Source organism: Sapajus apella, unplaced genomic scaffold, assembly GCF_009761245.1.
Source record: "Sapajus apella isolate SASKATOON/1434 unplaced genomic scaffold, GSC_monkey_1.0 scaffold3, whole genome shotgun sequence".
NCBI classification, from domain to species: Eukaryota; Metazoa; Chordata; class Mammalia; order Primates; family Cebidae; genus Sapajus; species Sapajus apella.
The window spans coordinates 56,035,860-56,055,234 of NW_022436943.1; the positions used below are offsets into that span (position 1 = coordinate 56,035,860).

The window sequence follows — 19,375 nt, forward strand, 5'->3', positions numbered from 1 at the left end:
CATGCAGAATGGAGTAAAATGTGCTGGAATCCAGGGGATTGGAGCGCTGAGGACCATGCTGAAGACAGAGATAGGGTCAGGAGGAAGCTAAGCAAGGACCTAGTCCTAAGGGCTTTCTAAACAAGGTGTCAGGGTATGACCATGAGACAGAGAGCTTCTAAGGTGAAGAAGGAGAGGGCCCTATTCTTCAGAAGTAGGAGACAATACATAGACTTCCAAGTCAGGTGGATCTGGATCCAAACCTTGGCTCCAGCACTCCTACCAGTGTGACCTGGGCCTTTCCCAGGCTTGGCAAGCCTCAGTCAATCATCTGTAAGATGGGGTTAGGAGAACCCACCTTGGAGGGTCAGGTTAAGTGAGATAACATACAGACCCAAAGCTTTTTCTCTTTACCCTCTTCTGAGAGCTACAAAGTTCTGGGGTTAGTGGAGTTGTGAATCCCGGCTCTACCACCTACTGGCCTTGGGACCTTAGGCAAGTTCTCAGCCTCTCAGAGGCAAATTCTCCATCTGTAATGTGGGGTAATGGGAGTCTCAACTCCGTAGACTTGTTTTGAAGATTAAACTAGCTAATATATTTCAAGCACTTCACACAGGGCCTGATGAATAAAACATGTTCAAAAATCATACCACAGTGCCTTCTGAGAATACTAAGCCCCTGGCACACAGCAGGATCTCATTAAATGATAACCATATGAACACTCACATCCACTTTCTCACCTTCACGGGGGGTGTGGCCCTGGGTGTGGCACAAAGTAAGGTCTGGGAGCCAGGGCTGTTGGGATGGATGGCACGCTGACATTCAGCTTCTGTATGCATCGGCCACCTGGGGCTGGCTTTCAGGGCACTGTCTGCTTCTGAAGAAAGTAGTTGAGGCCTTTTGTGGTGATGCCTGAAGGCCACATCAACTCTGAATTGCTCATTGGTGACGGAGTTCACTTTCCTTCTAGAACCCTCTATTCACTCTCTAGGCACCCAAGCTTTTGATAAACTGACTTCCCTTTGGACTTTGTATAAACTCTCTTGGAATGTTACCTTTTGCCATCATCTGAATGCATGTGTCCCCCCTGAAATTCATATCCAAACCATAATCCCCAACATGATAGGATTAGGGGACTTTATGTTAGGTCAGGAGGGTGCAGCCCTCTTGAATGGGGTTAGTGTCCTTATAAAAGAATATAAAGACTATATCCTTATAAGGGTATATCCTTTACTATAAAGAGGTTCCAAGAGATCCTTACGCATTCTGCATGTGAGGACACAGTGAGAAGACAGACATTTATGAAGAGAACCATCACCAAACATGGCTGGCATCTTGATCTTGGACTTTACAGCCTCCAGAACTATGAGAAATAAAGTTGTGTTGTTTATGACACCCAATCTGTGGTATTTTATTATAGTCATCCAAATGCACTAAGACATCCTTTGAAAGAGGCTGTCTTTGTGAAGAAGGAGAGATGAAGCTTGTGTTCAACCCTGGACCAAAGCTTGGCACCGTCCTTAGGGTAACAGGCCTTGTAACCATCTGTCTTTCTCCCCAACCCTGAGGAGCCCACAGTACATCACTCACAGACACTCAGTGGGCACAACTCAGCCGCACTTAGGCTGGGAGGAGAGACCAAGCTGCATAACCGAAATTGAGGAGCTGGTGGATGCTATAGGGGTTCAGAGGCGTCCTGCTGAATATGTGTGTGGTAAAGACTTTCTGAGTTGGCTAAAGTTGTTTCACCAGTGAAATATGGTGACTGGGCTTTTGATGCATGGAGCCCTGCTCTTCCTCTACTTACACCTGTATACACCATGTAACCAGGGCAGGTTATTTAACTTCTCTGAATCTTGTTTTCCTCAGGTGTGGAAAAGGGGGTCACTATTGCTTGACTCCCTGAAGTAGGGATGGTGGAGGATTGAAGGAAGTAACATAAGCCGAGTTCTGGTTCCTGGTGTGGACCCAACAACACTAGCTTTCTACTTGGTGTTCTTGAGCTAATAGTATCTGTCTTCTTGTAGGTGAAGACTTTTGGCACCCCGGTTTCCATTCCTGTCTGCGACAACTCCTCTGTGCAGGTGGGATGTCTGACCAGGGAGCAATTGGGAGTGAATGTTACGTGGAAATCACGGCTTGAGGACATCCCAGTGGCCTCTCTTCCTGACTTACATGACATTGGTATGTTTTTCTGTTTTAATACCTAGAAGAAGCTATGCAGCTTCTCTCAGTCTCGGTTTCCTCATCTGCCAAATGGAGCTAGTCTTCCTGTGAAGATTATGGGGAGAGCTAATTATTTTAAAATGTATAATAATCAATAGAGTTCTTGCCAATCCTTTACTAGAGTTAAATAATGTCAACAAAGAGCCTGGTTCTGTCTCCTGAACGTCTTCTAATACTTCTCTTGGCTTTCTGCATGCAGAGAGGTGAAACAGAATGTGTGAAGGGGACAGCAGGGTGGGCTGGGAAAGTCTTTATTGGTTTTTAACTTATATCTTACCCACTTCAAATTGTAAAACATTTCAGACCACTTTACACGATTTAGAATGGGGCAGTCATGATATGGATAGTTAACAGAGGAGAGGGAGAAGAAGAATGGATTTTATGATAGCTACTGTGGGCATGTGCCATGTTCAGCTCTGTGCTTCCTGGTAGGGTAGGAAAGAGTCTGTAGATTTCTGACCACAGAATGGGAGGCAACTCCATTCTCTCTTCTACCATCTTTCCAGTGGCCAAACATCCAGGGGTGGGATTGGCTGGAGTTTGCCCCCTGTTCCATGAGGAAGAACTTCTGGAAAACGTTGCCAGGAAGGAGACTGCATTCACTAGTTCTGTCATTCACTAGTTATGAGGGTAATAATCCTCTAAATAATAATTCAGAAGAATTATGAATTCTCCTGGAGGCCCAGCATTATGAATTAGTGATCCCCTTCCATCTTTCTCCAAAGGGAGCCTGGATAACATGTCTGTGTTTGGAGCTGCAAAAGCATGAGATGTTTATTGCTTGTTTCAAATGGTGAGTCAGCGAGACTGTGATTGGAGGCCATGGGCTGGCTCTGCAGTAGCCTGCTACAGCCGGAATGTTTGCTGTGTGCTGGGATCTGCCCCAGCTCCTGGCACGGTGCTCACCTGCTTTCTTCCTAGGAACTACTTACCGTTTGACAGATGGAGGCCCCTTGGTGTTTGGCTAAACACTGAGGCAGACGGTCCCATTGCCTCTTCAAGTCCTTGCTTTCTTTTTGAGTGGCCACTTCACACACATTCTTTCCTAGGACCCTCACCAGCTGCAAAGAGAGCCATTCCCAAGCAATTTTTCAGATGGGAACATTGAGGCTCAGAGGTGTTCAGTGCCTCATTGAGGATTGAGGTAGATGAGTGTCTGGATCTTGCACCTTAGACTAGTGACTGAAGACGTGATCTCCTATGCCAATGCAGGTGGCATTGGTGCCACGGAAATGGCAGGAGCCAGGAGATCTGGGTTGGAGTCACTACTTGTGCTTCTGACTCCTGGGTGACCTGGAGCCGGTCCATCCTCTTCTCTGAGCCTCAGTTCCTCCCTCTGTAAAATGAGACACCACATGATGCCTATGTCTCATTTCAGCCAGGACATTGTAGGCATCTCTGCCCCCTTGATCCTCCCTGGCCCTTGTAGAGAACAGTGGGGGTGACCTCTGCCTTATCCTGTGTCTTACAGAGAGAGCCATGGTGGGCAAGGATCTTCTTGGGCGCTTCACAGACCTGATACAGAGTGGCTCATTTCAGCTTCATCTGGATTCGAAGTCATTCCCAGCAGACACTGCCATCCTCTTCCTCCAAGGGGACCACTTTGGCACCTCTCCCAGGACATGGTTTGGGTGCTTGGAGGGATTCTACCAAGTCTGGACAAGTGAGGACAGTCAGGACCGACTAGGATGTGGTAGGTCCACTCTCTCCCTGGATGTCTCCTGTGGAGCTGTGTGACGCTTTGGGAAAGGCCACCTCAGCTCTGGAGAGAGGCTACATTCAGGGCTGAGAATCATCCATTCAGTTAACAAGCAAAAGTTTTCAGTCATCCACTATGCATGGGCATACAGTCTCCATCTGTTAGGTGGCATGGTGGAAGGAGGGGCCCATGTTTGATGTTATTCTTTCTGTTGTTAGTTATGAATAATCTTGGACCCTGAGCCTGGGCTGCCTGTCATTGTGATGAAGGCTAATGTCCACTTGTATCCTGGGTACACATTTCCCAGTCTAGTTGTGGCAATATGTTACTCAACACAATTTCCAAATGGCCATTCATCAGCCCAGGGCTTTAAAACTCAGGGAAAGTGGTTCCTGATGGAGGTTCACTTGGGTTGCTCTTGCCTCTCCTATAAGTAGTTTGGGGACCATTTTAATGGGAATGTGATGTAGCTTACTTTAATGGAAATTGTATTAGTTTCCTGTTGCTACTATTGCAAATGACCAAAAATTTTGTGGCAGAAAACAATATAGATGTAGTATCTTACAGTTCTGTAGGTTTCAATTACAACGTGGGTGTCACTGGGCTAAAACTGAGCGGTTGGCAGGGCCCGCTCGCTTCCTGCAGGCCCCTGGGGACGTCTTTCCTCGCCTTTTCCACTTGCTAGAAGTTGTTCACATTTCTTAACTGGTGACTTCCTTTCTTGCTCATCAAACCAGCAGTGTTGCAGCTCTCTGACCCCTCTTCCCTGATCACATCTCCTCTGACTCTCTTTCATCTCCAAGGACCTTAGAATTACACACAGCTGCATGGTTCAGGATGCTTCCCTTATTTTGAGCTCAGCCAATTAGCAACCTTAGTTCCATTTGCACCAGTAATTTCCCTTTGCCCTGTAACCTAACATATTCACAGTTTCTGAGGAGGAGGACATGGATGTCTTTGGGGGGGTCTTTGTCATGTCTACCACTGAAGATTCAAAGGTCTCCTGATGAGAAGACTTCCTCCTGTGTGGAGTGAGATAGACATTTTTGTGAAGCTAAAGAGAATATGTTTCTCAGTTATTGTATCAATTATTTATATTGGTTGCAACACAGAAGCCAAATGACCTTTCCTTTTCTGACATCTATGCCAAATTCTGAACTCCACATTGGATTTAAGGTGCAGCTAAATCCTAACACAGAAAACAGCAAGACAACCACTTCCCGCTAGCATTTATGGAGAATTCTGCAGTTCCAATGCACCTGCATAAACATTTAACTCTCACAATAGCCCCTGGTGGCAGGTCTTTTCCTTATTTGACAAAGAAGCTTAGGTTCAGATTAAATGAGATTGGGCGTCTGTTGTGCTTGGAGTGGGGCGACTCACAGGAGGGACTAGCTCACCTAATTGATTAATGGAGGGTGAGTAAGCCCAGGTCCTCTGGGACCAGAGACTGTGATCTTTCTTTCCATTCCATCAGAGCTGCCCGAACCAAGAGGACAAGAAAGAGGGCAGGAGTGGATGGTGCCACTCCAGGGTGGGCGAAACAGGGTTGCAGAGAGGGAGAGTCACATAGAGAGCACCTGCCCCTGTGTTCACAGACTTTATCGTGAAGAGCCCTTGGCTTCAATGCCAGTTGCTGAACTAGCAGGGGTGTACATGTGTGTGGTGTGTATATGAGTGTGTGAGCGCACGTGCATACGTGTATGTGTGTGGTGTGTATATGAGTGTGTGAGCGCACGTGCATACGTGGTGTGTGTATATGTGTGTGATGTACATATGTGTGTGTGTTTTTGTCTGTATACATGTGTATGATATGTCTGTGTCTATGCATATGTGTGTGCATGCATATGTGTAAGCTGTGTGTGTGCGTGTTGGGAGTGGGGTTGCAGGAGCCTGCTTTCATAGCTGCCTCAGGGGATGTACCATGGGATCTGGAAGTAACCCGAGGAGACTCCCTGGCTTCAGGGGTGCCCTCTGCAGCCAGTGATGGAGGTAAAGGAAAGGCAGAGAATCTGTGTTGACTCTGTGTCTTCAAGGAAGTTCTGTCCTCTTGGTGTCTTCCTTTCCACTTCCACCCCCTCTCACAGGTAAAATAAAGGGGCTGACCTAGAAACCTGGTCCCAAGGTTCCTACTAGGAAGCTCAATTATTAGTTCTTATCAACAAGGAGATGAGAATGGCTGCTCAGCTCAACTTTGCCTGAAGGGGAAAGAGTGGGGTCTGAGAATCAGCAGCTGGCATCAGGGCATGGGGCTTCTGAGGGCCCTTGTGGGAGCACAGGATGGGGCGTGGGGAAGAGACTGCATGGGAGACCTTGCCCAGAACACTCTTGCTCTGGAACAGGACTCAGCAAGCCTTTCCTGTAAGGGCCAGATGGCGTTGTTTTAGGCTTTGGGGGGCCACACGGTCTCTGTCTCAGTGACTCAACTCAGCCATTGTAGGGAGAAACCTGGCTGTGCTCCAGTAAAACTTTATTTACCAAAACAGAAGGTGAGCTGAATTTGGCTCATGGGCTGCTGTTTGCCAGTCCTGCGCTAGATAAACCTAGACTCTGTCTTCCAACTGCTGCAGCCTTTAACTGACTCACAAAGACTTGTCAACCACACCACACAGCCCCACCCCCTTATTCCAAAGGGTTAGAAAGATCCAGAATGGAAGTCTCAAAAGCAATACCAAAAGCCCTGAATTTTCTTCAGCATCAGTTCTAGTACCTATCCCTTACTGAGTTTCTGATATGTGTGTGGCCTTACTAGCATTTTTCTGTCCAGAGACTCAGGTGTTATTAATCCCATCTCACGCACAAGGAAATGAGGGGCCTATAGTGCTACACAGCATCAGGAAACTGCTCCATGAAGTCAGGTGGACCCGGGTTCACGTCCTGGCTCCAACACTTTCTCATTGTGGATCCTGGAGGAAGTCCATTATTCTCACTAGGCATCTTCTGAGAAATAGGGATAATACCCACTGCATGGGGTAATACCTATTGTTGTTTAGATAGCGCGCAATAATCAATGCAGAACACAACACTTAGCAAACTCTTGGCAAATGGTTTTGTTGTGAAAATTGGCGGTGCTGAGATCTAAATCCGGCTCTGTCTGCCTCCAAGTTCTTTGTTCTGTCCTCTGCATCACAAGTCTCCCTTCTCAACAAGGAGGTTCTTGGTGAAATCACACCCTCTGACTCCGACTCCTGTGTCTATTCTTATTGGGACTTTTCCCTCTAAAACACATCTGGGACACAGCTGTGGTATTACAAGGCAGAACATTGTCCTGTGGCAATAAAGCAGGTTTCTCTGTGTCGTCCTTGGGGAGGGCTAATCAGGATGGCCCCCTCGGAGGGCAGTGACTCAGAGGGCCAGTGGGAAAGTCCATCCCTCATGACTCATGTAGGCATAGCAGCCTTGATCCAGGGAACTGGTGGCTGCCAGGGAGCAGAGACCTTGTTTGCAGCCCCGATGGGGTCAGTTTTGTTCACCCTCTTGCCTCAAGGCCAGCCATAAGGATTCTCCTTGAAATTACCTGCTGGCAGCCTTCAGAGCAGGTTAGTTTATTAAGGCGAATACCTGAGGAATTATCTATAGTTTTCATATTCCATTCTGGATGACATTGACTTTCACTCATTCACTATAATTTATTCTAGTAGAGCTAGTTTCCTATGGATTTTTTTTCCTGAGCCAATTATGCCTGACTTTCTTCTTCCCTTCCCTTCTCTTTCCCCTTCCCTTCCTTCCTTTTTCTCTTCTTTCCTGTCATCCATCCAAACTTACAAAATATTATGTGCCATATTATACACTCAGGGAAGCAAAACACAAAGCTCCACTCTCAAGGAACTCACAGCCTGGCTAGGGAGAGGTCAGTGAGTATTCAGCTGGATCATCCTGGGAAGAAGCCTGTTGTATCCCAGCCAGGGTGGTCGGAGCAGGTGTGCTGGGGTAGCAAATGCTGGCGGAAGTCTTGAAAGGTGAGGAGGAATCACTGCTCGGACAACAGCAGAGAGAAGGTGGTGCATGTTTGTGCACGTGTGTGTGTGTGTGTGTGTGTGTGTGTGTGTGTGTGTCTGTGTATTCGTGCTGAGGGTGCTACAGTGATGAAGAACATTCCAGAAATATAGATTGGTATGAACGCAGGGAGTCATGAGGCTGCTGACTTTTTGGAAACAATGCTCATGATTTGTACAGCTGGGAACAAGGTGTGGGGGAACATGACAGGAGGTGGAGCCAGAGCAGACGGACAGGGACAGGCCAGGGGAGGTCTTGGAGCACAGCGAGGGGAGTGGGCTGGAGACAGGACCACGGAAGGATTTTAAGTTGGAGAGTAAGAGGACCATGTCTTTCCTCACAGATGTTTTTCTTCAGCAGAAATGCGATTGTCGCTGTTGAGGGGTTTGTGGACAAGGGTTGGCAGGAGGGGTGGCCTGATCCTAAAGCTTTGTGAAACTCTCAGACTCAAATAGGTATAACTGTCTTGTTCTATTAGGCTGGTGAAGAAGTAATTACGGTTTTTGCAATGTTTTTAAAATTTAAAAAAGTTGTTTTAAAAAAATTGCAAAAACCACAATTACTTTTGCACTAGCCTAATACAAAGGAGGGATCTGAGGCTAAAGGATTTTTTAGTGATTTTGAGAGATTTAACCGGGGGTCAACACCTACTGGTGGCAGTGGACCCAATGGCCTTGAGAAAGCCCTCTCTTCTGAGGGAAAGTTAACACTAAGGCGGCAGTAATCTAATGGAACGAGACAGTTATACCTATTTCTGACTTAGAAACGTGCTCTTTTGGGTGGAAAAGACTTGACGTCAGAGACGGAGAGAACTGATAGGAGGAAAGAGCACGTACATTCCCTGAGCATAGACAGGAGCCTGGGACTGTGGGATTTGCAGCGGAAGTTAAGTCCCAGCTCTCTCATTTCTGTTAGTTGCCCGCACGTCAGCATTTGGAGGCCGGGCAATACAGCCTGGTTGAAATGCTTTTGTTTTCCTTCAGTGTTGAATTTGGAGGTCACTTGAAAAAAGTAGTCACAAGTCACAGTTCTGGGGTGGAAGTGCTAGAGATAATCATCACCAGCTTGACTCATAGAAATAATGAAACTCCACTCTCTGAGGGAGGATATTAATTGCTCAGCACGGACCAAAAAACACGGCGTTCAGTTTCCAAGATATGGCTCGAGTTTCTAATTTACTCAGAAATGCCAAGTACGTACGCACACCAGAGACAGCATTGCTACAGCAACACGGGCTCCATCTCCACACATCCCACTCACTGGTGCTGACTTCTCTGCTAGAGGGAGGTGGCTGGATTGGTGGAAGGAACAAAGACTTTGGTTTGGAGATGAATGAATGGGGCTCAAATCTCACCTCTGTCACCTCACTGCTTGGCTGACCATGACCTTGAACTTCAGTTTTCTCTAGTCTGATACGAAGATGATAACTTCCTCATAGGGCTGTGAGAAGAACACATTAAAACATCTGCTACTGTGCTTGGCATATTCTATAATTTTACTTTCCCATCGCCCTTTGCTGAAAGGCATACTAGGAAGTCATGCATGGATATCTGAGGGTCAGCTTTCTCAACTGAAATGGGGATAAAATACTTTCCATCAGAATGATGTGTTAATGTACATAACAGGGCGATAGAGTAAGTGTTCCCAATAGTGGGCAGGATTTTAGCTTCCACCTTTTACTGGGTAAAAGCTCATTTCTTCTGGAAGGTATTTGGCAAACTCTCAAGAACACAGCACTGAACCAAGAAAAAAAGCAAAACAACCTCCGTCCCCATCCCCTCCTCTGAGCCATCAAGGTCAGTAGCCAAGTTCATGTACTTTCCCCAGAGCAGAGCTCCTCAGACCTTAACTTAGAGTTCTTATGAGAACTCTACTGAGAGCTCTAGTTCTAGGTGGCTTTCTGTTTTCCCAGCCCATATCATATTAGAGGAAGAAATGAGAAGGGATGGGGAATGTTTGAATCAGAGAGACAGAAAGCACTGAGAATGGGTAGATTAATTGGGTACCATAGGAGGGATTAGGGTAAGGTGACTGAGGCATCCAGATGCAAAATTTAAGGAGGCTTTCAGGGTCACACTTGGCATTTCTGGGTCAATGAAAAGCCCAGCATCAATGAGAGCCACATTGAATCCTGTGCCCATGTGCCTCACTTCCCTCACTCAAGTCCCGGATTGGAGCAATACTGCTAATGACGGAGCGGCCAGGTGCAGTGGCTCACGCCTGCAATCCCAGCACTTTGGGAAGCTGAGATGGGCAATCACCTGAGGTCAGGAGTTCAAGATCAGCCTGGCCAACATGATGAAACCCCGTCTCTACTAAAAATACGAAAATTAGCCAGACATGGTGGTGCACAGGAGGATGAGACAGGAGAATCACTTGAACCCATGAGGCAGATGTTGCAGTGAGCTGAGATTGTGCCATTGCACTCTAGCCTAGGTGACAACAGTGAAACTCTGTCTCAAAAAAAAAAAAAAGAAAAAAAAAGACTGAGCAACAGGGAGAGTGGCCACAGGAGTCAAGTGGGGCGGGACTGAATGTTGGGAATGCCTCATAGAGAGGGAATCCTGTTTGGACAGAGCGGGTGTTGAGGTTGGCTATAAGGAAGGACTTCCTCAAGTGTAAAAATGATTATCATTTGTTGAGTGCATATGTGAGTCTGGCATAAGATACCAAAATGTGCCCTTCCACCCCTCCATTCAACCCGGCCCTTAACTTTGGGAAGCATTCCCATGGCAACCTGTGGATGGGCTCTCATCTTTCACATTGTTCTCCAACTTCATCTCAAGCCATTCATTCTTTGCAGACTAAGCCCTAGCTTAGTAGCAAGCTTTGTTTGCTTTTGTCTTTCCATTGCTGGAATGATCCAAACTCATTTCTACCTCAGGGTTTTTGTACTTGTTTCCTCTGCCTGGAATTCCCTTCTCCTAGATGTTTGCCAGGGCTACCCCTCATCATTCAAGGCTGAAGCATCACTTCTTTCAGGGCCTTTCCTTACCAACATGCCCTCCTCCCTTGCTTTATTTTACCTATATCTGAAATTCCTGTCTGACTCTTGCATCTCCTACAAGCATGTCACTTCCTGGACAGCAGGAAGATTGCCCAACTTTTTCACAGCTGCTTTCCTGCTTCTTAGAGTCTGACACACAGTAGGTTCTCAATGGACGTTTGTTAAACGAATGAGCTCTTGAACTGGTTTGGGGATTTTCTGTACCCTGTGTGTTTTGGGATTGTAACTGTGAAGCATGTGTCTTGATCTTTAATATCTTTTCTCTGTTTGTTTTTTCTAGTTAAGTGTCCCGAGGGAAGCTATTCCCAAGATGAGCAATGCATTCCTTGTCCTGTTGGATTCTACCAAGAACAGGCAGGGAGCTTGGCCTGTGTCCCATGTCCTATGGGCAGAACAACCATTTCTGCTGGAGCTTTCAGCCAGACTCACTGTAAGTTCTGTGGGGTGCTTCTTTCAAAGAGAAGCCCTGCAGTGAAATGGACTGTGACAAGATTTCCCAATCTCTGCACTATTGACATTTTGGGACAGATAAATCTTTGTTTAGGGCTGGCCTGTGGCTGGTCGGATATTTAGCAGCATCACTAGTTCTTCGATGCCAGTAGCACCCCTCCCTAAGTTGTGACAGCCAAATGTGTCTCCAGACATTGCCAAATACCACTTGGGTGCAAGTGGCAGGGAGGGCAAAATTACTCACCTGGGAGAACTATTGGGTACACAACATAATCAAAGGGGCCGCCATCTTTGAATACTTACCCACTGCCAGGCTATGGGCCAGGCATTTTACCTGTGTTGCCTCATTCAATACTCCCAATACTTCTTCCAATATTATTTGCCCAACTTTTACAGATAAGAAAGCTAAGACTCCAAGAAAAGAAACTTAGTCAGTCACTCAGCTAATTGATGATGTAACTGCTCTTTGATCTTGGTTTTATCTGATTCTGAAACTTCTGATTTTTGTAAGTCAACTTCATCAGATTGAAAAATGGAAGATATTTTCCACCTATAGTCATTACCTCGGTGTAGCTTGTCTTCCTTTTCTGCCGCATGAATTTGCCAGGACTGTACTTACGTGTGGCCTTCCCATAGGTCATGTGATTTCACTCGACCTACTTACTTCATAGTACCCTGAGTATTGTTGGGTTTTTCCGAGCAAGGACACATCACTTGCCTTGTTGTGCATCTCTTTGTGTTAGTTGAAACGGTGTCAATATGAGAGAAACTGTTGTGCTTACAATCTAAATAATTTCTAGAATTTTTAAAACAAGGAATCAGAAAAGATCAAGATACTTTCTTTGATCAGGGCAGTCTCCTGGTCAGGAAAGCAGTAGTAATAGAACAGTAATTCCAATAAAATGAAAGTAAAAGGAAATTTATAGGCTGGGAGTTTGGCATTCTTCCTGGAATAGGAAGAACGAAATTTCCTTCACTGTGAAAATAGAGTGACCTGGGCATCTGAGCATCACCCTCAGTTTGTATGTAGTGACTCGAGTACTTGTAGTTTGAGATGACTTGAAGTGCTATCAAAATACAAGAGAAGCACTTTCTTAAAAGAAGATTAATATAGTGTGCTGAGCCTGTTTATGGAGGGGATATGACAAAAATGGCAGGGAAGAGAGAACGCAGGTTGAGATTTAATCACTGTTGTCCCTTCTTAGTGGCACTGTGACCTAGGCCAAGCCGCCTTCCTCTTCTGAATGTCAGCTCCCTCATGTAGCAGATGGAGCCAATAATACTTTACTCACAGGGTGATAATAAAGAGTGTCTTAGTTCAGGCTGCTGTTGTAAATTATCCTACACTGGGTTGCCTAAACACCACATTTATCTCACACAGTTCTAAAGGTTGGAAGTCTGAGGTCAGGGTGCCCATATGATTGGATTCTTGTTGAAGGCTCTCTTCCTGGTTATGTCTTCACATGGCCTTTGCTTATTATATGCACAGAGGAGAGAGAAAAATCTCCTATCCTCCTCTTTCTAATAAGGGAATTAACCACATCATGGGGGCTGTACTCTCATGGCCTCATCTAATTAATTTCCAAAGGCCTCACCTGCAAATACCATCACATTGGGGATTAGAGCTTCAATATATAAATTTTGTAGGGAAGGGACATAAACAATCTGTAGCAAAATGGAATAAAAATGTTTAACATAAACAATAAGCATTTATTCTCCACCAATTTTGAGGGTGAGCATTGATTGCATTTCATGTAGTAGTAGAGGGCTGTGTTGAATCATGGCCATTCTTCCAGACATCTTCCCTGAGTAGTGAAAAGGATTTTAGTGAATGGTTCTCTATGATCAAGGTTGGAGTCTGTGCTGAGGATTTGTGCATACCTAAAAAACTTCTCTATGACTCATTAACTCCAATGTTCTGCCTGTTGAATTATCTGGTCTGTGTTCTTAGATGGAATTGTACCAAAGAGAAACACAGGGCATGGGGCAGGAGAGTCTGCCAAGTTTTAAATGACGCCAGGAGATTACAATATTTCCTTCACTTCCTTTTGGTGTTAGGATGACTTTAGAATCCCAACTCCTCTATATAATTCAGGTCTATATTATTGATCTTACTTGTACTTTTCTCCTGCATTTTGTGACTTAGCTGGTCCACTGGACCATGTTTGAGGTTCTGCTTTTTACTTATTTGTTTGTTTGTTTATTGATATATTAATTCTTGTATATCATGCATGGCATGCAAAGTGTCCAATTAAAAAAACAGCCTTTGTAACTTCCCAGAGAAAAAGTTCTTATTAGTCAATGGTGAATCACATAACCAATAGTCTGGAAATATAGAAACTCAGTTGTTATGAAATCTCTGGGCATAAAAGATTATGTTTCACCTACTTTCCAGACCTGAAGAACCAAATGAAGGTATTCCCTTTTAATATCATTCATCCAAAATGTATTGAGTTCCTGCTTTGTGCCAAATATGTACTGGGTATGTACTAAATAAAACAAGTAATTATAAAGTCCCTGTCCTGAAGGAGTTTAGAGTCTAACAGGGAAAAGAAACTTTTAAGTATATCCATGAGATGTAATGAATGGTATAATGGAGGTACAGGTTAGGTACTGTTACAGCAGCTTGTGAGAGGTCTTGAAGGACGATGCGAGATTAGCTAGGGGGGCCTGGTGGAGACAGGCCTTCTAGGAAGAAGAAATAACTTAAACATGGATACAGAGAGCGGTATTCATCCATGGATTTGACTAATATTTATTGATTTTGAGAAGAAGCTTGTTTTGTGGGTCAGACACTGAGTGAGGAATTTGGATACAATAATGAGCAAACCATACCTGGTCTCTGCCTTTCAGAACACCTATCTAGTGGGTGGCTGGCAGTCATCAATCATTCATTCACATGGATAAATGGGAATTGTAACAGCATGCCCTGCTATGAAGGAGAGGTGTAGGTCCCTGGGATACTGCGTAACATTTGGGTCTGACTGGGCTGGGACGTCCAGAGATGTCTTAGTCCATTTGGGATGCTATAACAAAATACCATAAACTGGGTGGCTTTTAAATAGCAGGAATTTATTTCTCACAGTTCTGGAGGCAGGGAAGTCCAAGATCAAGGTGCCAACAGATTTGGTGTCTGATAATGATATCAAAGATGGCACCTTCGCACTGTGCCCTCACAGAGTGGGAGTCTTTTAAAGGGCACAAATCTAATTCAAGAGCACTCCACTCTCATGATCTAGTCACCTCCCAAAGGCACCACCTGCTAATACCATCACATTGGGCACTGGGTTTCCACATATGAATTTTGGCAGTGGCACCCAAACATTCAGACCATAGCAGGAAGGCTTTCCTGAGACAATGGGAATTGGGATGAAAACAGGTGAGTGATGGAGAGTTTGTACAGCAAACACTGGGAGAGCTGTGGGCCAGGAGAGGGCCCAGATGAGCCAAGTCTGTGTTGGAGCAAATGACATCAGAGAGGTTGGTGTGTTCAGGGCATGGAACGAAGCAGGTGGTGTGGGAAGCATGGGGTGTGTGTGCAGAACTTAAGAGTGATCAGATCAGATCACAGGCAGCCAGATCACAGGGGCCTTATTGGTCAGAGCAGCGGGGACACTGAAGAGTTTTAAGCTAGAATGTCTGAGTTAGATGTGTGACTTGGACACCTTGTCAGTGACCTAGGTCCTAGGAGTAGGAGTGGGGGGAATCCAGAGGCCCATCATTGATGCCTGTGTCAATCTATTGGTTCTAGGTGTTACTGACTGTCAGAAGAACAAAGCAGGCCTGCAGTGTGACCAGAACGGCCAGTACCGAGCCAGCCAAAGGGACAAGGGCAGTGGGAAGGCCTTCTGTGTGGACAGCGAGGGGCAGAGGCTGCTGTGGGAAACAGAGGCCCCGCTTGAGGACTCACAATGTCTGAGTAGGTGCTGGAGGTGAAATCAGTCACGGTTCCTGGGGAGTGGGGAGTGGTCTCAAGGGCTTTATAGAAAGGGAGAGAAGCCAGGGGTACATTTGTCTCCAACTTTAATTTTAATCTGTGTAGAAATTGGAAGAACTGTTGCATAAACAAATACCCATCACCTAGATCCAAAAATTGTTAACATTTCACTCTTTTTTATTTGAATCATTTGGTATGTAAATTCCAGATGTCAGGAACCCTTACTTCTAAGTACTTCAGTATGCACAAGAGGTGGTTTCATATTAAAAGATCTGTGGAGGCCTCCATTCTTCTAGGTAGCTTGCCTTCACTGATCTAGCCAGCACTTCTTCCTCAGTAGGACACTGTAGAGCAGCAGTCCTCAACCTTTTTGGTATCAAGTATCAGTTTCCTTTAAGACAATTTTCCCACAGACTAGGGGTGTTGGGGTGGGGATGGTTTCAGGATGATTCAAGCACATGACGTCTGTTGTGCCTTTTATTTCTATTGTTATTGCATTGTAATATATAATGAAATAATTATACAACTCACCATAATGTAGAATAAGTGAGAGCCCTGAGCTTTTTTCACTGCAACTAGATGGTCCCATCTGGGGGTGATAGGAGACAGTGACAGCTGATGAGGCATGAGAGTCTCAAAGGAGCACACAGCCTGGATTCCTCCCATGCATAGTTCACAATAGGATTTGTGCTCTTGTGAGAGTCTAATGCTGCCACTCATCTGGCAGAAGGCGGAGCTCAGGTGGTAATGTTCACTCTCCTCATGCTCACTTCCTGCTGTGTGGCCCATTTCTTAACAGGCCATGGACTGGTACCGGTCTATCGCTCAGGGGTTGGAAACTCCTGTTACAGAAGACTTGTGTGCCAGGCCTTGTTCCATATTTTTAAATTATACTTTAAGTTCTGATGTACATGTGCAGATCTTGCAGGATTGTTACATAGCCATGCACAAGCCATGATGGTTTGCTGCCTCCATCCCCCCTTCACCTACATTAGGTATTTCTCCTAATGTTATTCCTCCCCAACTTCCCCAATCCCTGCTATCGCTCCCCTAGCCCCCCACTCCCCAACAGATGTGTATGTTATTCCCCTCCCTGTGTCCATGTGTTCTCATCGTTCAACACCCACTCATGAGTGAGAACATGTGGTATATGGTTTTCTGTTCTTGTGTCAGTTTGCTGAGAATAATGGCTTCCAGATTCATCCATGGCCCTGTGAAGGACATGACCTCATCATTTTTTATGTCTGCATAGTATTCCATGGTGTATATGTCCCACATTTTCTTTATCCAGTCTATCCTTAATGGGCATTTGGGTTGGTTACAAGTCTTTGCTGTTGTAAACAGTGATGCAATGAACATACGTGTGCATGTGACTTTATAATAGAATGATTTATAATCCTTTGGGTATATACCAAGTAATGGGATTGCTGGGTCAAATGGTATTTCTAGTTCTAGATCCACATCTTTTGGCTGGGTGATCTAGACCAAGTTGCTCGATCCTTCTGATCCTCAGTCTCCCAGTGGCTTTCAGTCTATTTCCTGAGAATCAACATCAACCTATAATGTCAACAAATATGTATTGAGCTCTACCCTGTGCCACATACAGTTCCTCAGTGAGATACTGGGTGGAAAAGTCCCAGGTGAACCATCAGATATTCTATAGTACATGGTGTGGTGGGAACCAGAGGAACGGAAGAGGATAGTATGTCCTGTGGGATCAGAAGTAGTTTAATCCCAGCGGTGCCTTTACTGGCCGTGTAGTCTTAGGCAAGGCACTCACCTGCAGCAGTTTCTTCGTCCATAACATGGAGGCATCAGTTTCAACCCTTGTAAGGGTGTTGAGTGCCTTAGCAATGGAATACCTACCAGTGGAATAAATGTCTCAGAATAAGAAGGCTCAGAAACAGTATTTGCCTTGTTTTCCCATCTGTTAAACTTGGAGAGAGGCCGAAAGAGTCTGCAAGATCCTTTAGCCCTGACATCTTCTCAGTCTTTACGACTCTGTTCCACCCTTCCCTGGAACCACCTGCCTCTGCTTGAGGTCTTGTGGTTGACCTTTGCACACTTAACAAGCCCAAGCAAGCTAGTCTCTTAGTATTTCTGTGTAAGGAAAGGGTGTAACATACATGGGCTTACTGTGTGCCAGATGTTTTATGTGTTTATCACATTTGCATCCAGGGTAGTCCTAAAAGGTAAATATTATTGCCCATATTTTAGCTGAGGAAACTGAGGCAAAGAATGTCTAAGCACTTCTCTTGCTTCCATAGTTAGGATAGAATATGCCTAGAATTTGAATCGGTGTATGTTGAACTACCCAGCCTTTGTATTCTTCATTCCACCAATCTGTTTCCACTTAGATTTACCTGCTTCCTCAATAAGCACATCCTCACATACACACACATATGCACGCATAGCCTACCCGTCCTCCAGGGAAGCTGGCATGGCTCATGGCATAAAACATCAGTGAAAATCTAAGTGAAAAATTTTCAGTTTGTAATTCTCAGGGCAATCATTTCCCTTCTCTAGTGAAGAGCTAACAAAGCCTAAGGAGTGAATGTGTGTGTGTGTGTGTGTGTGTGTGTGTGTGTTTGTGTGTGTGTGTGTGTGTGTATTCTTGAATAAATTGCAAATCCAATGAAAGTCTTACTTTTTTCCCAATATCCCTCCTCTTGGGCAGAAGTAACAGGGGAGATACAGCTGGAAAGTGCTTTGAGAGATCAGTTAGACAGATACTTGACAAACGAGAGACTGTGTCCTTAGAAGGGAAGCAACTTGCCCAGTGGCCCGAGTGATCACTGCCCGTCCTGGCGTTATTGTCCAAGTGCTCTGAGCTCTCTTTGCATCTTTGTCAATGGCTCGGCCTTGAGGATTGTCTAATGAAGTTTGTAGGGCATTTCATGGTGTATTCTGCCCAGTGTTCAGAGCAGAAAGAGCGGTTTAATCAGTGTCACCAGAAGTACTCAGGAGTCACAGCTCAGCTTGACAACTTTGGTGATGCCTCCCTGAGGCGCTGGCTTCTGAATAGCCTCCAGACAGAGCTTCAGCATCTTTGGCTTCTTATGCAAAGCTCTGAGCTTATGTTTCCCTTTCTGAATATGCCTGGGGATTTCTATGTTAATAAGCTGGGACCTCACAGGCATGTCAACTGTCTTTTCTCAGAATTGCCTTTGAGAGGAACTTTCTCTGGGTGTAGAATTTTCTCTCTCTCTCTCTCTCTCTCTCTCTCTCTCTCTCTCGCCCTCGCCATATATATATACATATGGACTTATACCTCCCCAAACAGGTGCCTACCTGAGAGGAATTTGCCCCTTCTCCAGCCCTCTGGCCACCTCCTTTGCTCAGGCCTCTGCTGTTGCTGACATGGTACTACCATACCTGCCTCACTCATCTTCGTGCTCCAGTCCAACAGTTTTTCTGTGATGCTTCTAGTGCAGTTATTTAAAAGGGGATTCTGCTTATGCAAAGTCCCTTAAAACTCTTCAGTGGTTCTGCATTGCTCTGGGGATAAAGCACCATTTGCAATATCCCAGCCTCCCCTCTGGGCTCTAACCTAATTAGACCATATGTTCCTTTGGGGCTAGAATTGTGTCTTATTTCTTGTTCTATTCCAGAGTCACAGGTACTCATTGACAGAATGAATGAATTGCTCCAGTTGTTTGAGATTCTTTGAAACTATTTCCTAAAGGTCTTCAGGGAAGGGGATTCTTCCACCACCTCCATTCCTGTGGTCAATTTTACAAGTCCTGAGACTTAGGCAAGGTGTTCTACAGGGGTCAGAGGGACTTATCCTAACCCTAACTGAGTGGTTACCACATGCTGTATACCATTCCATGCTATATTATTTAATCCTTACTACTAGGAAACTGAAACTCTCAGAGGTTGCAAGGTGTCGAAGGACACAGAGCTGGTGGTGGCATCAGGAGTTGAGCTGAGGGCTCACTCCAGAGTTGGTGCCTCTCCCCGACTGCCTGCTGCCCCTTTCTGAAATCTCTCCTGCTCCAGCTTCCTGGCACTCCCTTTGATCTTCTATTTCCTTTGTTTACTTGCAGAGTTAGTAGAAATATTTCCACCTTGCTCACTG

General features: G+C 45.4%; 1 protein-coding gene across 4 annotated transcripts in view; it reads left to right on the forward strand.

The window, feature by feature from the left end:
* TG (thyroglobulin) overlaps positions 1 to 19,375 on the forward strand; it is a 272,807-nt gene that overhangs the window by 43,834 nt on the left and 209,598 nt on the right. For 3 of the 4 annotated variants that reach the window (XM_032253958.1, XM_032253934.1, XM_032253951.1), the window contains 4 exons: positions 2,007 to 2,163; positions 3,677 to 3,898; positions 11,188 to 11,337; positions 15,109 to 15,276. In XM_032253958.1, coding sequence (XP_032109849.1) covers positions 2,007 to 2,163; positions 3,677 to 3,898; positions 11,188 to 11,337; positions 15,109 to 15,276 — 697 coding nt within the window. The remainder of the gene's footprint in view (positions 1 to 2,006; positions 2,164 to 3,676; positions 3,899 to 11,187; positions 11,338 to 15,108; positions 15,277 to 19,375) is intronic. The other variant, XM_032253944.1, reaches the window with a different exon arrangement.